General features: G+C 34.3%; 1 protein-coding gene across 1 annotated transcript; it reads left to right on the forward strand.

Annotated features, from left to right (window-relative positions):
- The first annotated feature begins 1,115 nt into the window (after positions 1 to 1,115).
- LOC100372031 (fidgetin-like protein 1) lies at positions 1,116 to 10,451 on the forward strand. The gene is made up of 10 exons (XM_006819486.3): positions 1,116 to 1,255; positions 1,948 to 2,108; positions 2,747 to 2,870; positions 4,575 to 4,675; positions 5,804 to 5,883; positions 6,895 to 6,965; positions 7,916 to 8,077; positions 8,249 to 8,468; positions 8,749 to 8,849; positions 10,256 to 10,451. The coding sequence occupies exons 1-10, from the start codon at positions 1,145 to 1,147 to the stop codon at positions 10,376 to 10,378; spliced, it is 1,254 nt and encodes a 417-aa protein (XP_006819549.3). The 5' UTR covers positions 1,116 to 1,144; the 3' UTR covers positions 10,379 to 10,451.
- Positions 10,452 to 15,111: the final 4,660 nt, after the last annotated feature.

The following is a 15,111-nucleotide window of genomic DNA, read 5'->3' on the forward strand; positions in this document are numbered from 1 at the left end:
ATTCTGATGTTGAAATCACTTGTACATGTATAATGACTTTGAATGTTGTAACGTCTTTTCAGAAAGTTTGTCATGGAAATCTTCAGTATCATTGGATAACATTACATCCGTGCCTTGCATAAAGTCTCTGATCCAGAATTCCAAGGTGGGTATATTTACATGTGAATGCTTGGTGTTTCCCTAAGTGTGTTCTTTCTATGCCACCTTTGGTACTAATGTGTGTTAGTAAATCAACTGCTTGAATTATCGGTATTTACATTTTGTATTGTATTTTATTGTATTTTCAGAAAAACCTAGATGATCCTAATTCTAGTACTATAGTTATAGCAAAGCCAAAGCAGACTCGTATTACAACCCAAGTGTGTAGTCCTGTTGATATGCCAACGAGTCACAATGCACCAAGACCTTTATTCAAAGCATTGACATCTACTGACAATCCTGCTGTTATAAGGAGTAAACCTAGAAACACTTCTGACTCTGGCTTCAACTACAAAGCATCTGAAAACAGTGTCAGGCAGAGTACATCATCAAATGTATCACAAGATGATCCTCTCCGACATTCTGACTTTGTACCGAATCAGTTTGCGAAAGGGTTTGGTAGTCGAGAAGGGAAACGTGGGGGGTTGCAATCTCAGATGGATGATGGATGGTCTGGATCTTGCAGGCAGCCATCAAGACCATTACAGTCGTTTAAACGAAAGGCATCATCATCATCCAGTTCAGGTAACAGTAAACGCTTCAGTCTTATTCATTTGTGAACAATACTATACAATAAAATTATGAAACTTTGCAGTGGTTGGAAATTCTGTAGTTCAAAAAAAGAGTATGTCGTGAGACACTCTTATTTCATCAAAATTGACCATCATCAAATATCAAATTTCCATGTCATAACAAAAAAACATATTAGATTCTAATAATTACACAGTGAAAATTATGGAGAACAAATTAAAAATTACAATAACATACACAAATAAAATTAAAATGCACAAAAACATCTTAAGATGTAGCTCAAAACTACATGAAAAAAAAAATTCACTATTTTTCAACTATTTTCCTTCTTAAAGTTTCTAATGGTTGACAATAAACAACATATTTATATTTAATTAAAGGTATTGGTCAGGGATCATTCAAATCTGAAGATAGTATGAGCAGAACTGGTAACTATGGTAACAGTTACCAAGGTAATACTGATACTGGTGAGGATTCCAGAAACAACCAGGCATCATCTGCATTTAAAACTGCAAGAGATCAACTGGTGAGTGTGACATCTTTGTAATAATTAATATGTACATGTATTGATTGATGAGGTCAAAGGTTACTAATAGCTTCAGTAAAGGAAATTGATTTCTCAAAATGGCCATGTGATACGTGATTCTAGACTGCAATGAAATGGATTTTCTAGCAAAAATGTTATTGAATTATTTTGTAAAGTACTTGTAGACTTGTGCATGAAGTGTTAATGATATCAGGGTAGTAAATTAAAAAGGTGTTCTAAAAGGTGTTGAAATTACCGTTAAAACGTAAAAAATAGATTCTTTGGACAATCAGCATTATAGGCAACTATAATTATGTTGAAAATAAAAACAAATAATGACCAAAAACTCCAGGAAAATGATAAAAAGTCCTATAATTTTTTTTTATTCCAGGTGCATAACCCTCTGATATGCTCCCTGGTTATGCTATGCAAATACTCAATACATTGCATTCAGTGGAAAAATAATCCATCATCTGTACATTTGACATCATAAAATTCCACTATTTAATAAGTTAACTGTTTAGCACAAAATGGTTAATATCAGGGTGTTACATTGTTGCATACTTTACTAAATGCAAATTCGTTTTATATAAAAAAAAAAAACTTAATTTGTGTAAAATACTAGCTTGAACTCGATTGTAGACATTGTAATGGATTTGATTTTATCTATGTATTTTTATTCCTGTATATAGATTATTAACAACCAGAAAAAAGCTGGTAACCGGGGAGTCAGGGGACCACCATTAACCTCATCCTATGGTGGTACGAAAAAGTCCTTAGGAACAACTAGAAGAGGAATTAATAGTAAATTTATACCACCAGTTGTGAGCCGAGATGAGGACGGTGACGGTGGGTAGGTTGATATTCTATTCAATTTTTTTCACTTTAGTGGCATGGTTCTCTCATGGTGGCTTAGCTGCCATACATGGTTACACTGGGTGATGGGTATCAACTGAGACGCGTTTCAAGATCACTGCACAAAATGAGCTTGGTAATTAGGCATCTTTTTTGGGAGAAGTCCAGTGGCCAAGGGAAAGACGTGATGCGTAGCTAGGCAAATTGGTGCCATACACGAGTGTTGGTTCGAGTAACATAGTACTTGTTTATTTTGAAGCAACATAGTATTTACCTTGTTGTGTATTCAGTCTTTAATTTGATTTATCTCTGGTTAGCAGGAATGTGCAGATTTAGGGAGATATTTTCGTTTTAATTATGTTGGTTCTGTTCTGTAGGTTTAAGTTACATTTAAAAGTTTACAAAATGCTTGTAAAATAAGGAAGAAGTTGTTTTTTTATTTGAACACCACAAGTTGGAAAAAGTATAATTTATAACATCTTAGTATTCATACACACACTTTATATAGAAAATATCTCTAGGGGAGAAGATATAAACATATCTGTTAAACTTAATCACAAATAACTGGTTTTGAACTGTAAACGTGTCTAGCTACTGGGGTATTCTCTTTATAATGTGTACTTTACTTTTTACAAGTGGTACAACATATGGCAGAACAGATTCAAGAAATCACCGCAGTAAGAAAGATGAGAGCGATGAAATAGTTGATGAGAGACTGAAAAATATTGAACCAAAGATGATAGAATTGATCAGCAATGAGGTAAGGAATGATTTAATGAATGTGAGGGATGATTTAATGAATGTGAGGGATGATTTAATGAATGTGAGGGATGATTTAATGAATGTGAGGGATGATTTAATGAAGGTGAGGGATGACTTAATGAATGTGAGGGATGATTTAATGAAGGTGAGGGATGATTTAATGAAGGTGAGGGATGATTTAATGAAGGTGAGGGATGATTTAATGAAGGTGAGGGATGATTTAATGAAGGTGAGGGATGATTTAATGAAGGTAAGGGATGATTTAATGAAGGTGAGAGATGATTTAATGAATGTGAGGGATGATTTAATGAATGTGAGGGATGATTTGATGAATGTGAGGGATGATTTAATGAATGTGTGGGATGATTTAATGAAGGTGAGGGGTGATTTAATGAAGGTGAGGGATGACTTAATGAAGGTGAGGGATGACTTAATGAATGTGAGGGATGACTTAATGAATGTGAGGGATGATTTAATGAATGTGAGGGATGATTTAATGAAGGTGAGGGATAATTTAATGAAGGTAAGGGATGATTTAATTAAGGTGAGGGATGATTTAATTAAGGTGAGGGATGATTTAATGAATGTGTTTTCTGTTTGTGTACTATTGGTGAAATTGTTTTTACCTAACCGACTGCTTGCTTCGTTTGAGTCTTACAGTCAGACCACTAAAAATGTGGTCTGAGGTTGCATTGATTTATAGTTGTCATTCTGGTTTGAGAGACGTTGAAAAGCCTGTCTGAAGTTCAAGTATGTTTAGTTTCTGATTGTCTATAATTATATGTATGCAGTCTCATCTTTTGATCTAGATTTGACTGGGATGGAACAATCAGCGATTATGTTAGCATTTTGTTTGTTGCAAGTCCTAATAAACAAGCGGTATTGACAATGTATTGTGTGCATCTTTATTACAAATGGAATCCCTTTTTATGCTAAAATTTGGGTTCAAGCCTAGAACATTCTAAAATACATAAAATGTGTGTTTTTGATGCAAGAAAATATGAAATATTGATTAAAGTAGATATCCTGTCCTGCCACACATTTCACTTTGAAAGTACTGGATGTTCTTATTCCTTAAACAAACTTACCTACAATGTAATCTGACCTTCAAAGACAACAGAGCTTCCTTAAACTCTGTGGGGAGATTCATTTGATTTATCGATCTTTATTCATAACCATATGTTTTCTCTGTATTTCATTTTATGTATATAATGCTATGGGAAACTAGCACACCCAGATTTAAATTTGCCAATATCTGTTTTGAACATCAGAGTAAACACCATATTTGTAATCAGTCAATGAGAACGCCTCCCACCCTAAAAATTGTTACTCAACGCGATCTATGGCAATTTTGTATGTTTTTGCGCTCGTTTTGAGCAGTTGCGTTTCAGTTGTTTACGAGTTAACATCTGTATGTATGTTATTGAAGAATAAACGAGGTTGAGTTCTAGTTTACATTACGTGTCCGTTTCAGTTTTCACTGCTGAGAAGATCAAACCATCTTTTCTCCCACAAACTCAGTTTATATTGTGTATTGTTAATTTAAGAGGCTTGATTAAATTCATATTGTGTAGTTTCTCAGTCATTACTACATCTAGAATATCAACATTGGTTGGTGTATATATCGGTCAGAGGATCAGTGTGAATGCAACTTTAAATCAAGAATCCAGCAAGTACATTAACATTTTGTCTTACTTTATAGATAATGGATCACGGTGCACCTGTTGCATGGGATGACATTGCTGGCTTACAGTTTGCTAAATCTACAATAAAAGAAATTGTCATTTGGCCGATGTTAAGACCGTAAGTATAATATTGTTATTTGTCCATGATTTTATTCTGTGAAATTAGATGTGATTCAGTTGGAATTTGGTGTTTGCATTGATTCAGGATTTGCTTAGTGTTCAACATTGAGGGTGCTGTGCCCCAAGTGCTATTATAGTTCAGTAGTCGGTAGTGTCTACTTGTGACTGCATCCATTAAATTTTTCGTATTTAGAGAATTACTGCTGAGTGTATTCGATAGAATAATCTTACTGTTGACATAAATTATCCATTGTGAGAATAAACATGCATAAACTTAAATTCACTTTGTTCAATTACCCACCATAGACTCCGACTAGTTGACACTTAGTGGCGCTATTCACCGTTGTCACACAATGCATGATATTATTGTTAATTTAACATTCCACATAAATAATAATCATGCCAACAACAATGCACTTCAAACATGAGATATGTAACATCTAAATATTAATTGGAACTAATAATAGTCTTTCTATTGTATGTATTCTACTGAAGCAATATGGCAGTTCGCAAATGACAAGATCAAAATCTTGGTTTGGCCAAATGTTTGTTTTGGTGTATTTGAAAAAAAAAAATAATAATATGTAAAACAAAAGAAAGGAAGAAACATGCCACTTGGTGGCGCATAACTCCATCATAAGTGCCCAGAGTGTATGTATCGAATATTCTCAATGGGATGTGCAGGACTGCTATTGAAATGGTCATTTTTTTTTTGAGCATAACTAACTTTTCACAAACTTGTATAGTCAACCATAATATCACACCAATAGGCTTTTATAGTTATTTAACATTAGTGAACATTAGTGAACATGCGCTTGCAGTTATGGCTGCCAACATTTTTCATTTCATTGTTTTTGGCAGAAATTATAATAAGGTATTGTCCTTGCATTATGTTAGTAAATGTGTGAAAAGTGTCAAATTCTCATATCACAGTGATAAAAATGGTAACGTCGGATGATTTGGTTTTCTTTGTTTACTGATCAAGCACACACTAATGATGAGGTTTATCATGATTTTCGCCACTTATAGTGATGCCTCTACTTTGAATAATATGAACCATATTCATGTGATAAAGTGTGATATGTAAAGTGTTATAATTATCTAGATGTTTCCAAATTCATTATAGTGACATTTTTAATGGACTTAGAGGTCCTCCAAAGGGATTATTGCTTTTTGGACCCCCTGGCACAGGAAAAACTTTGATTGGTAAGTTCAATATATTTTATCACTAAGCCAAAAAATCAGCAACAAAATGTAAACTCTATCCGATAAATGAAAAGTAAAATCTTGTCCATTTATATTTACGGTTTATAAGACATTAATGTTATTGTGAAGTGATATGCAAAGAAAGTCTCCTGATCTTTAGCATTCCATACATGTGTCAATCAAAACTAGTTTGTCAATCGGCAGAGGATGCTTGGGAAAGTTTGATTGCAAATCTTGAAAAAAAACTTGATTATCACTGTATTTTAAAATGCAAAATACATGAAACAGTTGAAGACGAACAAGTTCTTACACAGGAAAATTCATTTAGTTTAGTATTTCTAGAAATGTACATTTGTTTTTTCCATTTTGCGATCATCTGACAATTCACATGATTTTGTTGTATTGAAAACTTCAGCACATATCTCACCATTTATCTACTATTATTCTATAAATCCTTGATAGTATCTATCACATTCTGTCTGAATATTCTGTGGAGCAGGTATGTAGCTTTGATTGAGAAATTGAACCTTGCTCAGCAGATTCATCTAGAGTTAATGTGGGGAGACATGACCTGTGTATGCCGTAGACGACCGTAGCTTGTCAATATTTAGCAAATAGCATCTACCCATAAGCCTTTGTGTTTCTAGCGTCTGTTGTAATCGTCACTTGGGACTCAATTTCTGCATATGCGCAGGTGGCAACCGTTCCGCTTAAAATTCATGAAGCAAACAGCAAGGGACAAAAGTTGATGAAAACATTAACCTGAATGGAAAATACTTAATACTTAGATCTATATAATTGTGACATCACAACAGTTTGTTTTGTGAACACATAACTTGTAAATACATATGATTTTGTATTTCAACAGCACCCCAAACAAGCAAAATTGCAATCAAAAAAAAACAACTCTCTCATTGGTGAATCTGCAAATCAAATTATTTTTTATACCTGGTACAAAATACAAGTTTTAACTATTATTATTTGATTATAATGAGTATGTTGTCTCCACAGGTAAATGTATCGCTAGTCAATCAGGTGCAACATTTTTTAGTATAAGTGCGTCCTCACTTACATCAAAATGGGTAAGTCACTTCTGATATGGTATACGAGATAATAATGTTACTACAATAATACTACTAAGTATGCATGAAGCCAGTATATGGCAAATGACTGACTCATAGCACAGGTTGATGCAACTCTGTACTGCCTGAATGCATACTTTGCTGTTGTCTCGTGATAAGCTTATTATTATGCATCTTTTCCCCATTTGTAGGATTTACACTTTAATTACAAGAGATAACCTATAAAAATGCCAGCAATAAATGTTTCACACTGTACGATTCTATTTTTATTACCCACTTTATCACTTTTGCTTCTAATTTAAACAAAGGAAAGTGACTGTGGCGTTGACAACCAGGAACATGTTGATGATGTAGTTTACCTTGTAAATGTTTTTAGATTAGTAATATTAATAATTATACCACTCTTGGTCATGTGACTCATTGTTCCTAGTCATTCATTGCTCTAAACACACTAGTCTATGGTTATATTCATAAACAGATTGTGAACCACTATTGTAAATTTCACATTTTTTTTAAACATACATTGTTTTGTACAAACTAGACCTGTCGTCTTTAAGTTGGTTGCTAGTGCCGATTTAGGGGGCACAGGTCGGGCAAATTTTTTGTTCATAATATACCGGTAGTCCTGCTGGATAGAAAATTTAACTAGCATTTCATTCAATTGTTGATTATTATTTAACAACTGCAATTGGTTCTATGAGACTGCATCTATAATAAATCCAGTAAATGTTTTGCTGCCATTGTGTTTTCTCTTTCTTGGTATTACGATAAGTTCATTGAGCTAATTCATTGTTTTAAAAAACATTTGCTTCAAAAATACCAGGTTTTGTTGTTGCTGATATACATGGGGAGGGGGGGGGGGGTTTAGATGTTATTCACTTTGATTCTTATCATGTGACACAAATCATGGTAGTAACCATGACAACTTTTGTCTTTGACCTGAATTGCAGGTTGGTGAGGGTGAGAAAATGGTGAGGGCGCTGTTTGCTGTTGCGCGTGTTCACCAGCCGGCCGTTATCTTCATAGACGAGATAGATTCGTTATTAACACAACGAAGTGATGGTGAACATGAATCATCTCGGAGAATTAAGACGGAATTTCTGGTTCAATTGGTAAGATATATCTTGACACTTAACAGTAAAATTGGATTGACGTGATAGTTGCGTAAAAAATTGAACAAAAGTAAATTTCAAAAAAGAAAATTATATGAATTACATCAAAAACGAAAGATCTGCATCCATCTTAAATGCTTCTTATCTCCATCTTTCTTTCTTATACTTCAGGATGGTGCCACTACTGATACAACAGACAGAATACTAGTTGTTGGGGCAACCAATAGACCACAAGAAATTGATGAAGCAGCGAGGAGAAGACTTGTTAAAAGATTATACATCCCGTTACCCGAGTTACAAGCAAGAAAACAAATAGTAGAGAATTTATTGCGGCAGCAGTGTTTCAGCTTAAATGATTCTGAGTTGCAACAGATTTGTCTTCAGACTGAAGGTAATAACTAGATTTATTTTTACAAGTCTTATTGTTTTTTAGAAAGTTGAAAAAGTACAGTGTTTGCAAAATGGAAAGGTGATGAAACAAATAACTTGAGTTGCTAATATATTCATGAGTTGAAAATTTGCATATCATGTGACGTGGTGGAAAGAAATGAGTGCATACATGATCAAACCTTCTCTGTTGTAGGCCCAACAAACCACTTCAAAGATTGCAAACAAAATGTATAATTGATAATACATGTACAACTTTAATCATGTTTGTCGCTTGGTTCTAGGTTATTCTGGGGCAGATATGTCTAATCTGTGTCGTGAAGCTGCCCTCGGACCAATAAGATGTCTCCAAGGGTCGGAAATACAAAACATATCAGCTGATCAGGTGAGATGGTCACATGTGTTTCTGTTATGACAGTCATGCAAATATTCTTGGGGTGGACTTCTAGGCTGAAAAGTATCAGAAAACGGTACTTTGGAATAGTTATTGAGACTCTCCTGAAAGGTGTAACAAGACTACACCAACATTTGCAACATATATAAAATTGTTGCTCCAGATTACTTCAAAGTTAAGTTTGTGCTGTTTTCTCAACTTCAGCTGTTTTCACCGGCTCCTACGATCAGTGTTCCACAGCAGCTTGCGCAGAGCCCATTGAAATACATTGTACAGTGGTGCGCGTCTTAGCAACGTGGAACGTCCTGTGATGTACTGTGATTTTAACTTGAACTCCAGATATGTTAAAATTCATGTATTTCCTGTCTATGATGTTAACCTTTGAATCCCTTGTCAAATTTTGTCATCTTTCACAAAATAAGGCCAGAAAAAAATAAGATTTTGTTTATTGACATTGTGTGCGTCTATTGGAAACCTCACACAAAATTTTCTTGATTTCACGTACAGTAATGTGCACCACATTTTGAAGAATTAGGAAATGTTTATTGGGCAGTGAAAATGAATAATATCATGAAATGAATATGTTACTTTTTTAATTCATGTAAACTGCTTTAATGTCACAAGAGACAAATTGTTATAAGTAAGTGGAAAATTTCGTAGCAGTGTCAGCAACTTTCACAAAATGTTGTCTTCTCAAAGGCCATAAACCCAGGGTGATCATCAAATCACAGAAATTCCTAGCAACGAAAATAAGGCGGTTTACATTAACATTCAAACATCAATTTTGTTGTTGAATAATCTTGTATTGAATAAAAACACCCACAGAATATTATCACATAATTTTTCACTTTTATTTGGGACAAATATTGTGATCAATACGTGTAACCAATAGAAAAGTATATCCCTTTTGTCTAAAATTTACAACAACAAAAAAATTGTAGAAATTTTGTTGGGTAAAAAATTATGCTAATCAAATATCTATATATAATACTAAGTCTAAAGAAAGAAAAATTATTACTGGTGAAACTCAAATTATTATTTTATTTATTTTAATCTAGTGCTTGACAAGAATACGACTTTAAGGAAATTCACTATTAGGACAAACTTGCAATTGCTGCTAATTTTTTCTTTAATCTTAAATCTGTATTAAATGCATGATTGCAGTAGAAATAACCTGTTAGAATTTAGTCTATTGAGGGAAAAATTAAAAATCCCAACCTGCCTATCCAATATTTTGTTAGTCTGCTACTGGAAACACGTTTGTTTTCTTTGGCCTAATGCCGTGTATATATTGTATTATTGACTTAATTGCAAATGCACACTATATCTTCATTACCATAGTAACAGAATACCAAAGCAGACAACATATAATTTTTCCATATTTTCTGTTAATGTAGGTGAGACCAATCATCTTTCAAGATTTCCAAGATGCTTTATTGAATGTCAGACCCAGTGTATCAGAAAAAGATTTAGATGTTTATTTAGAATGGAATCAGCAGTATGGTAGTGGTGTTAAATAACTACTTTGTATGCTGATTCCCTGGCCAAGGCTATACTACAATGCTGATTCCCTGGCCAAGGCTATACTACAATGCTGATTCCCTGGCCAAGGCTATACTACAATGCTGATTCCCTAGCCAAGGGTATACTGCAATGCTGATTCCCTGTGCAGGGGTTTACTACAATGCTGATTCCCTGGCCAAGGCTATACTACAATGCTGATTCCCTGGCCAAGGCTATACTACAATGCTGATTCCCTAGCCAAGGGTATACTGCAATGCTGATTCCCTGTGCAGGGGTTTACTACAATGCTGATTCCCTGGCCAAGGGTATACTACAATGCTGATTCCCTGGACAAAGGTTTACTACAATGCTGATTCCCTGGGCAACTCTATACTACAATGCTGATTCCCTGGCCAACGTGTATATGTGTATCAGAAATATACATTTTTTAAATATATCGTTATCCATATTTGGGCATTTACCGGTACATGACATCATGGCTGTACCTTATCTGCTGATTTGGTTCAATTGGTCTATTGAAAATTAATTGCTATAACAATGAAACACCTGACACATATTGTAAAACATTATTTTCACTGGTATTCACAATTCTAATGCACTGAGTATATTTTTGTTTGTGTGAAAAATGTTCACATGGATTTAGTAATAATAGATCTTGTTGTTGGTCAAAACAGTGAAATGGAAATATAGTGTGTAATTCTGTGTATCATAACAGTGCTAAATCCTATGTGGCGCTACATTGTCTTTTAGGGGTTGTAATTGAGTAATGTATTAATTCTTTGCAAGGTATTGTGAGTAATGGACACTATTATATAAACTTTTGGATGATCAAAACAGTTTCACAAAAACATTGACAATTTTTTGGAGATTATTGTATTGTTATCTATTAACAATAATTGTAATGTAATAAAAGAAACAGGGTCACTGACCTAGTTTTTGGGATAATTGGATGTTCAGTTACGGTAATACACATGCTCTATGAGGAAAAAGTAAAACCTGACCCTTTTAAATATAAAAAAACATTGTAATTTGTTCAAAGCCAAGGTAATGGCTTGTAGAGAATATAGTTTTCAAAAATAAAAATTATAGTTCACCAACCTTTTTAAAATTTATTCAAGTTTTAATACCGGTAGTTTGTACCACACTAATAATACATGTGCACTAGAATGTTTTCTCACAGGAATGCACGCTGATATAAATCAACAATCAACCCACCAGTTGAAATCTGGAGTCACAACCACAAGTACTGTAAAAAGACTAGAGTAATTTTCACTTGGTTTAAATTTTGCTGATTTATCCTTTCAGGCATATTCAGTGGGTTTTATCATTTAGATAATGTGTTCTGTGCTAAATTTTACATATTCACTGGTTTTTAATTTAGCGCATTTCCCAGTCAGCGAAATAAGCAAAATTAAAACCCAGTGAATGTCACACGCAACATAATATTACCGTAATTGGTATAGTACAGGTGTGATGGTTCAAATACCAAAATGGCAACAGTAACAAAAAGACTTCCCTGGTGGCGATGATAAAATACGAACACGGAGCCAACAGATGAGGTTTCAACTGGTACTGGTATTATTATACTCTGCAATCATCAAGTACAATAACGCGGTAAAACTCCACTACTCCAATAACTAGATACTTAAACTCCAATACAATTCAGCGAGATCTCCGATCTGATCTCAGTGCTGAACAACTCCCCTATATATACACCCTCACTGTCTATAAATAGACCATTACATCAGCATACATAATGAGTCTGGAACTTACTACCAATTTCTAGAATGTTCCATTACCTTCTATTGCCTCCTACAGTGTTCTATTACCTATTCAACCAGTTTCTAAACAAAATCTAGAATATTCCACCCAGACACAGTACGGTTCTAGAACATTCTCAGTGACACGGAAGTGGTAAATAAGTCGTATGCGACAGTGAATAATAACGGGTAGTTTTCAAATCACTTTGCATAGTTGTTAAATTGCATAAAAATTACGATATTTACTCAAAATAAAAAAAAAAGAGTAGGTCATTTTGTTTATGCTGAATAAGGTACTAGTATGTAATTTCTTTTAATTTTTGGCCCAAAAAAAGTTTTGATCAATATTATGTGACCTTAGAAGCACATCTGCAGTAGAAACTTGTATCAAACCAACAATTACATCAGTATCAGTCTTATTGAAATACTACTAATTAGACCATAAACACGCATGTCAAGCTGAACAGAAAATTTACTGAAAACTAAATAGTCTAAACTATTTTACATGTGTTGCATACATCGCTATGAGTCCCATACAACAAACAGGATGTGGTGCGATGACCACCGCCCTTTAAAACGCGGTGGTCGTCGCGCAGCGAGTGTTCGGATTTTATGTAAATAATGTATTTTACACGCGTTGTATACGTCGCTATGAGTCCCATATCGAACAGGACGCGGCGCGACGACTGCATACATTACTAATAGAACAAATCAGTATAACGCATAAACAAGCATAAGATTCTGTATTAATATTGTTTATGTGTACACCTAAGAATGACTTGTGTATTACCAAGACACGTTTCTCCAGTCTCTAGCTCTGTGTGCATGTGTTGGAGTCGCTGTGGCTAGTCTATATTGTGTGTAGAATTGTCTATAATAATAATAATATCTTTATTACACTGTAATGAATAATGACAGTTCATCTTATATGACATTGTAGGGAATCTAGTATTGCAGTGAATCGTGCTATGCTTCCCTGGTAAAAAAAAAAATTAAAGACAGAAATCAGTGTTCATGGTATTATTTCAAAGTGCCTAAACAAACAACTTAATTAAACAGCTTTATGAGTGACAATGCAGACTCATTCATTCATTGACGTGCAAGATGGTCAAGAAATGGACGACCCTTCCTTGGATGTTTGCATTGCGTACATGTCAAAGGTTTTAACCACTAGTGGTCTGAGGTTCGTTAGAAATACATGTGGCATAAGTAATATCAGCATGAATCTAGAATTAATCATTACACCGTGGTACGACATAGTATTGTCAAGCAAAAATGCAGTACTTTCATTCACAATTTTATCTCCCTCGCAAATTGTTGTGCACGCATGGTGCAACATTAAACGCTGGGGTACCTGAACACAGAACTTTCATTCAGTGATTTAGAGCGCCCTCATATGGCTTTATTTGGATCACTTTGTTTTTGCTGTCAGGATGAGCATTTCTAATTTATGAAAAAAAAAATGGCTGTTCGGGCTGAAGTAAAAAAAAACATATGTGCTTTATATAGGGCTCATACCACTAATTGAATTTCCATAGACGACAATGTTAACATATGACGAGATTGCTATATGAAAATGACGAAGAAAGTTGAAAATATGGCTCAAAAATGGGAAATCAACATGCCAGTAATCAACCATATGAAAAAAACTAACATGTTGGCCAGCTCAAACTCTTGCAAATCTCAGGTAAACAAGACACACCTACTGTATTTGGATTGCACCAAGAGAAATCACTGGAAAAACACCAAGATTAGAACATCCATTAACACACAGAATAAACCCACAGGTACACAGCCGCTAAGTAGTAAACAAAAGACCACATGTTGGTCTCACCTCTGACCCAGGTGATTACGCCCTCAAACAGGGAGCATCTGAGAAAAATAATATTTAAAAAATTTCATTGGTTCTTGCTGGGCATTTCAATTGAGCAGCTATTAATGGTTAATTGGTTAATTAGTGGCATGAGACCTATATAGTGGATAGATATGATGTTCCTAAAAAGGTAATGTTAATTTTGAATAAATTTGATTGTACTGCGATAGAAAAGTGTCCCTCGGCTGAGTTTACAATGTAATTAACATTTACCAAATAAAATCGCTCCAGGGCAAATTAAATACACATCTCATGTAAATCACGTCTTCTGACGTAAATTGGTGACAAGAAGGCCGTTCAAAGCGTTGACATCGTTTTGATCGTTTGTTTTTATTAGAAATGTTATTAGTGATGAAGAATGGCTCCGCAAACAAACAGTGGTGATTTTGAACGACATCGACTTCACACATATACGTCATTTTGACGTCACAAAGTATCCCATCACTAGAGGGCGCGGTTTATAGAAATCGTGAATTTATTTACTGTAGAAAACTTTATTTTCACTTCAGTGAAAATAAAATTCAGTGAATTTACCGTTTTTCCTCTATTTTACATTCAACTCGTCAAAAATCAGTGAAAATAAATTCCATACAAAACACCCAGTGTTTTCAGCGAAAATTAATTTCAGCTAAAATAAAGTATTTTACAGTACTAGTGAATTCCTCTACATATACCGGGGGTATTAAATATATGTAATTTTGTATTTTCAGATACCTAAATTATAACAATCATTTATTATTTCTTTCCTGTTTATTGTAGTATATTTGTAGCATGACATGCTAACACTTGAAATCATATAAATAGTATATCTCAGTTGAAGCGTGATTCGTCCGTCACCTGCGCATGCGGCAGATGGCCATAGCGTGTCGTTGTTTGCAAACAAGTACCTTTGCTTCTTGTGATATGCCATTTTTACTGTGTTTTTCAATGCTCGATTTTTAAAATTTGCATTTTGTTTATTTTTTGGTGTTTTTTTCTCTCAATAAAATAAAATATCATGGGAATGTGTATATGGCGAAAGCCGGGTTACCGCGAAATAAGCAGGGACTTGTGACCCTTGTAGACGCCCTCTCGCGACACCGGTAATTATTGTCAC

This window comes from Saccoglossus kowalevskii, chromosome 10, assembly GCF_978046115.1.
Source record: "Saccoglossus kowalevskii chromosome 10, keSacKowa6.1, whole genome shotgun sequence".
NCBI lineage: Eukaryota > Metazoa > Hemichordata > Enteropneusta > Harrimaniidae > Saccoglossus > Saccoglossus kowalevskii.

Bases quoted from the DNA above. Each gene is read 5' to 3' on its own strand.
- LOC100372031 (XM_006819486.3), top strand. From the start codon at position 1,145: ATGAGCAGAACTGGTAACTATGGTAACAGTTACCAAGGTAATACTGAT. The intron at 1,256-1,947 runs GTGAGTGTGACA...TCCTGTATATAG, and splicing joins AAACTGCAAGAGATCAACTG to ATTATTAACAACCAGAAAAA. The intron at 8,078-8,248 runs GTAAGATATATC...CTTATACTTCAG, and splicing joins CGGAATTTCTGGTTCAATTG to GATGGTGCCACTACTGATAC.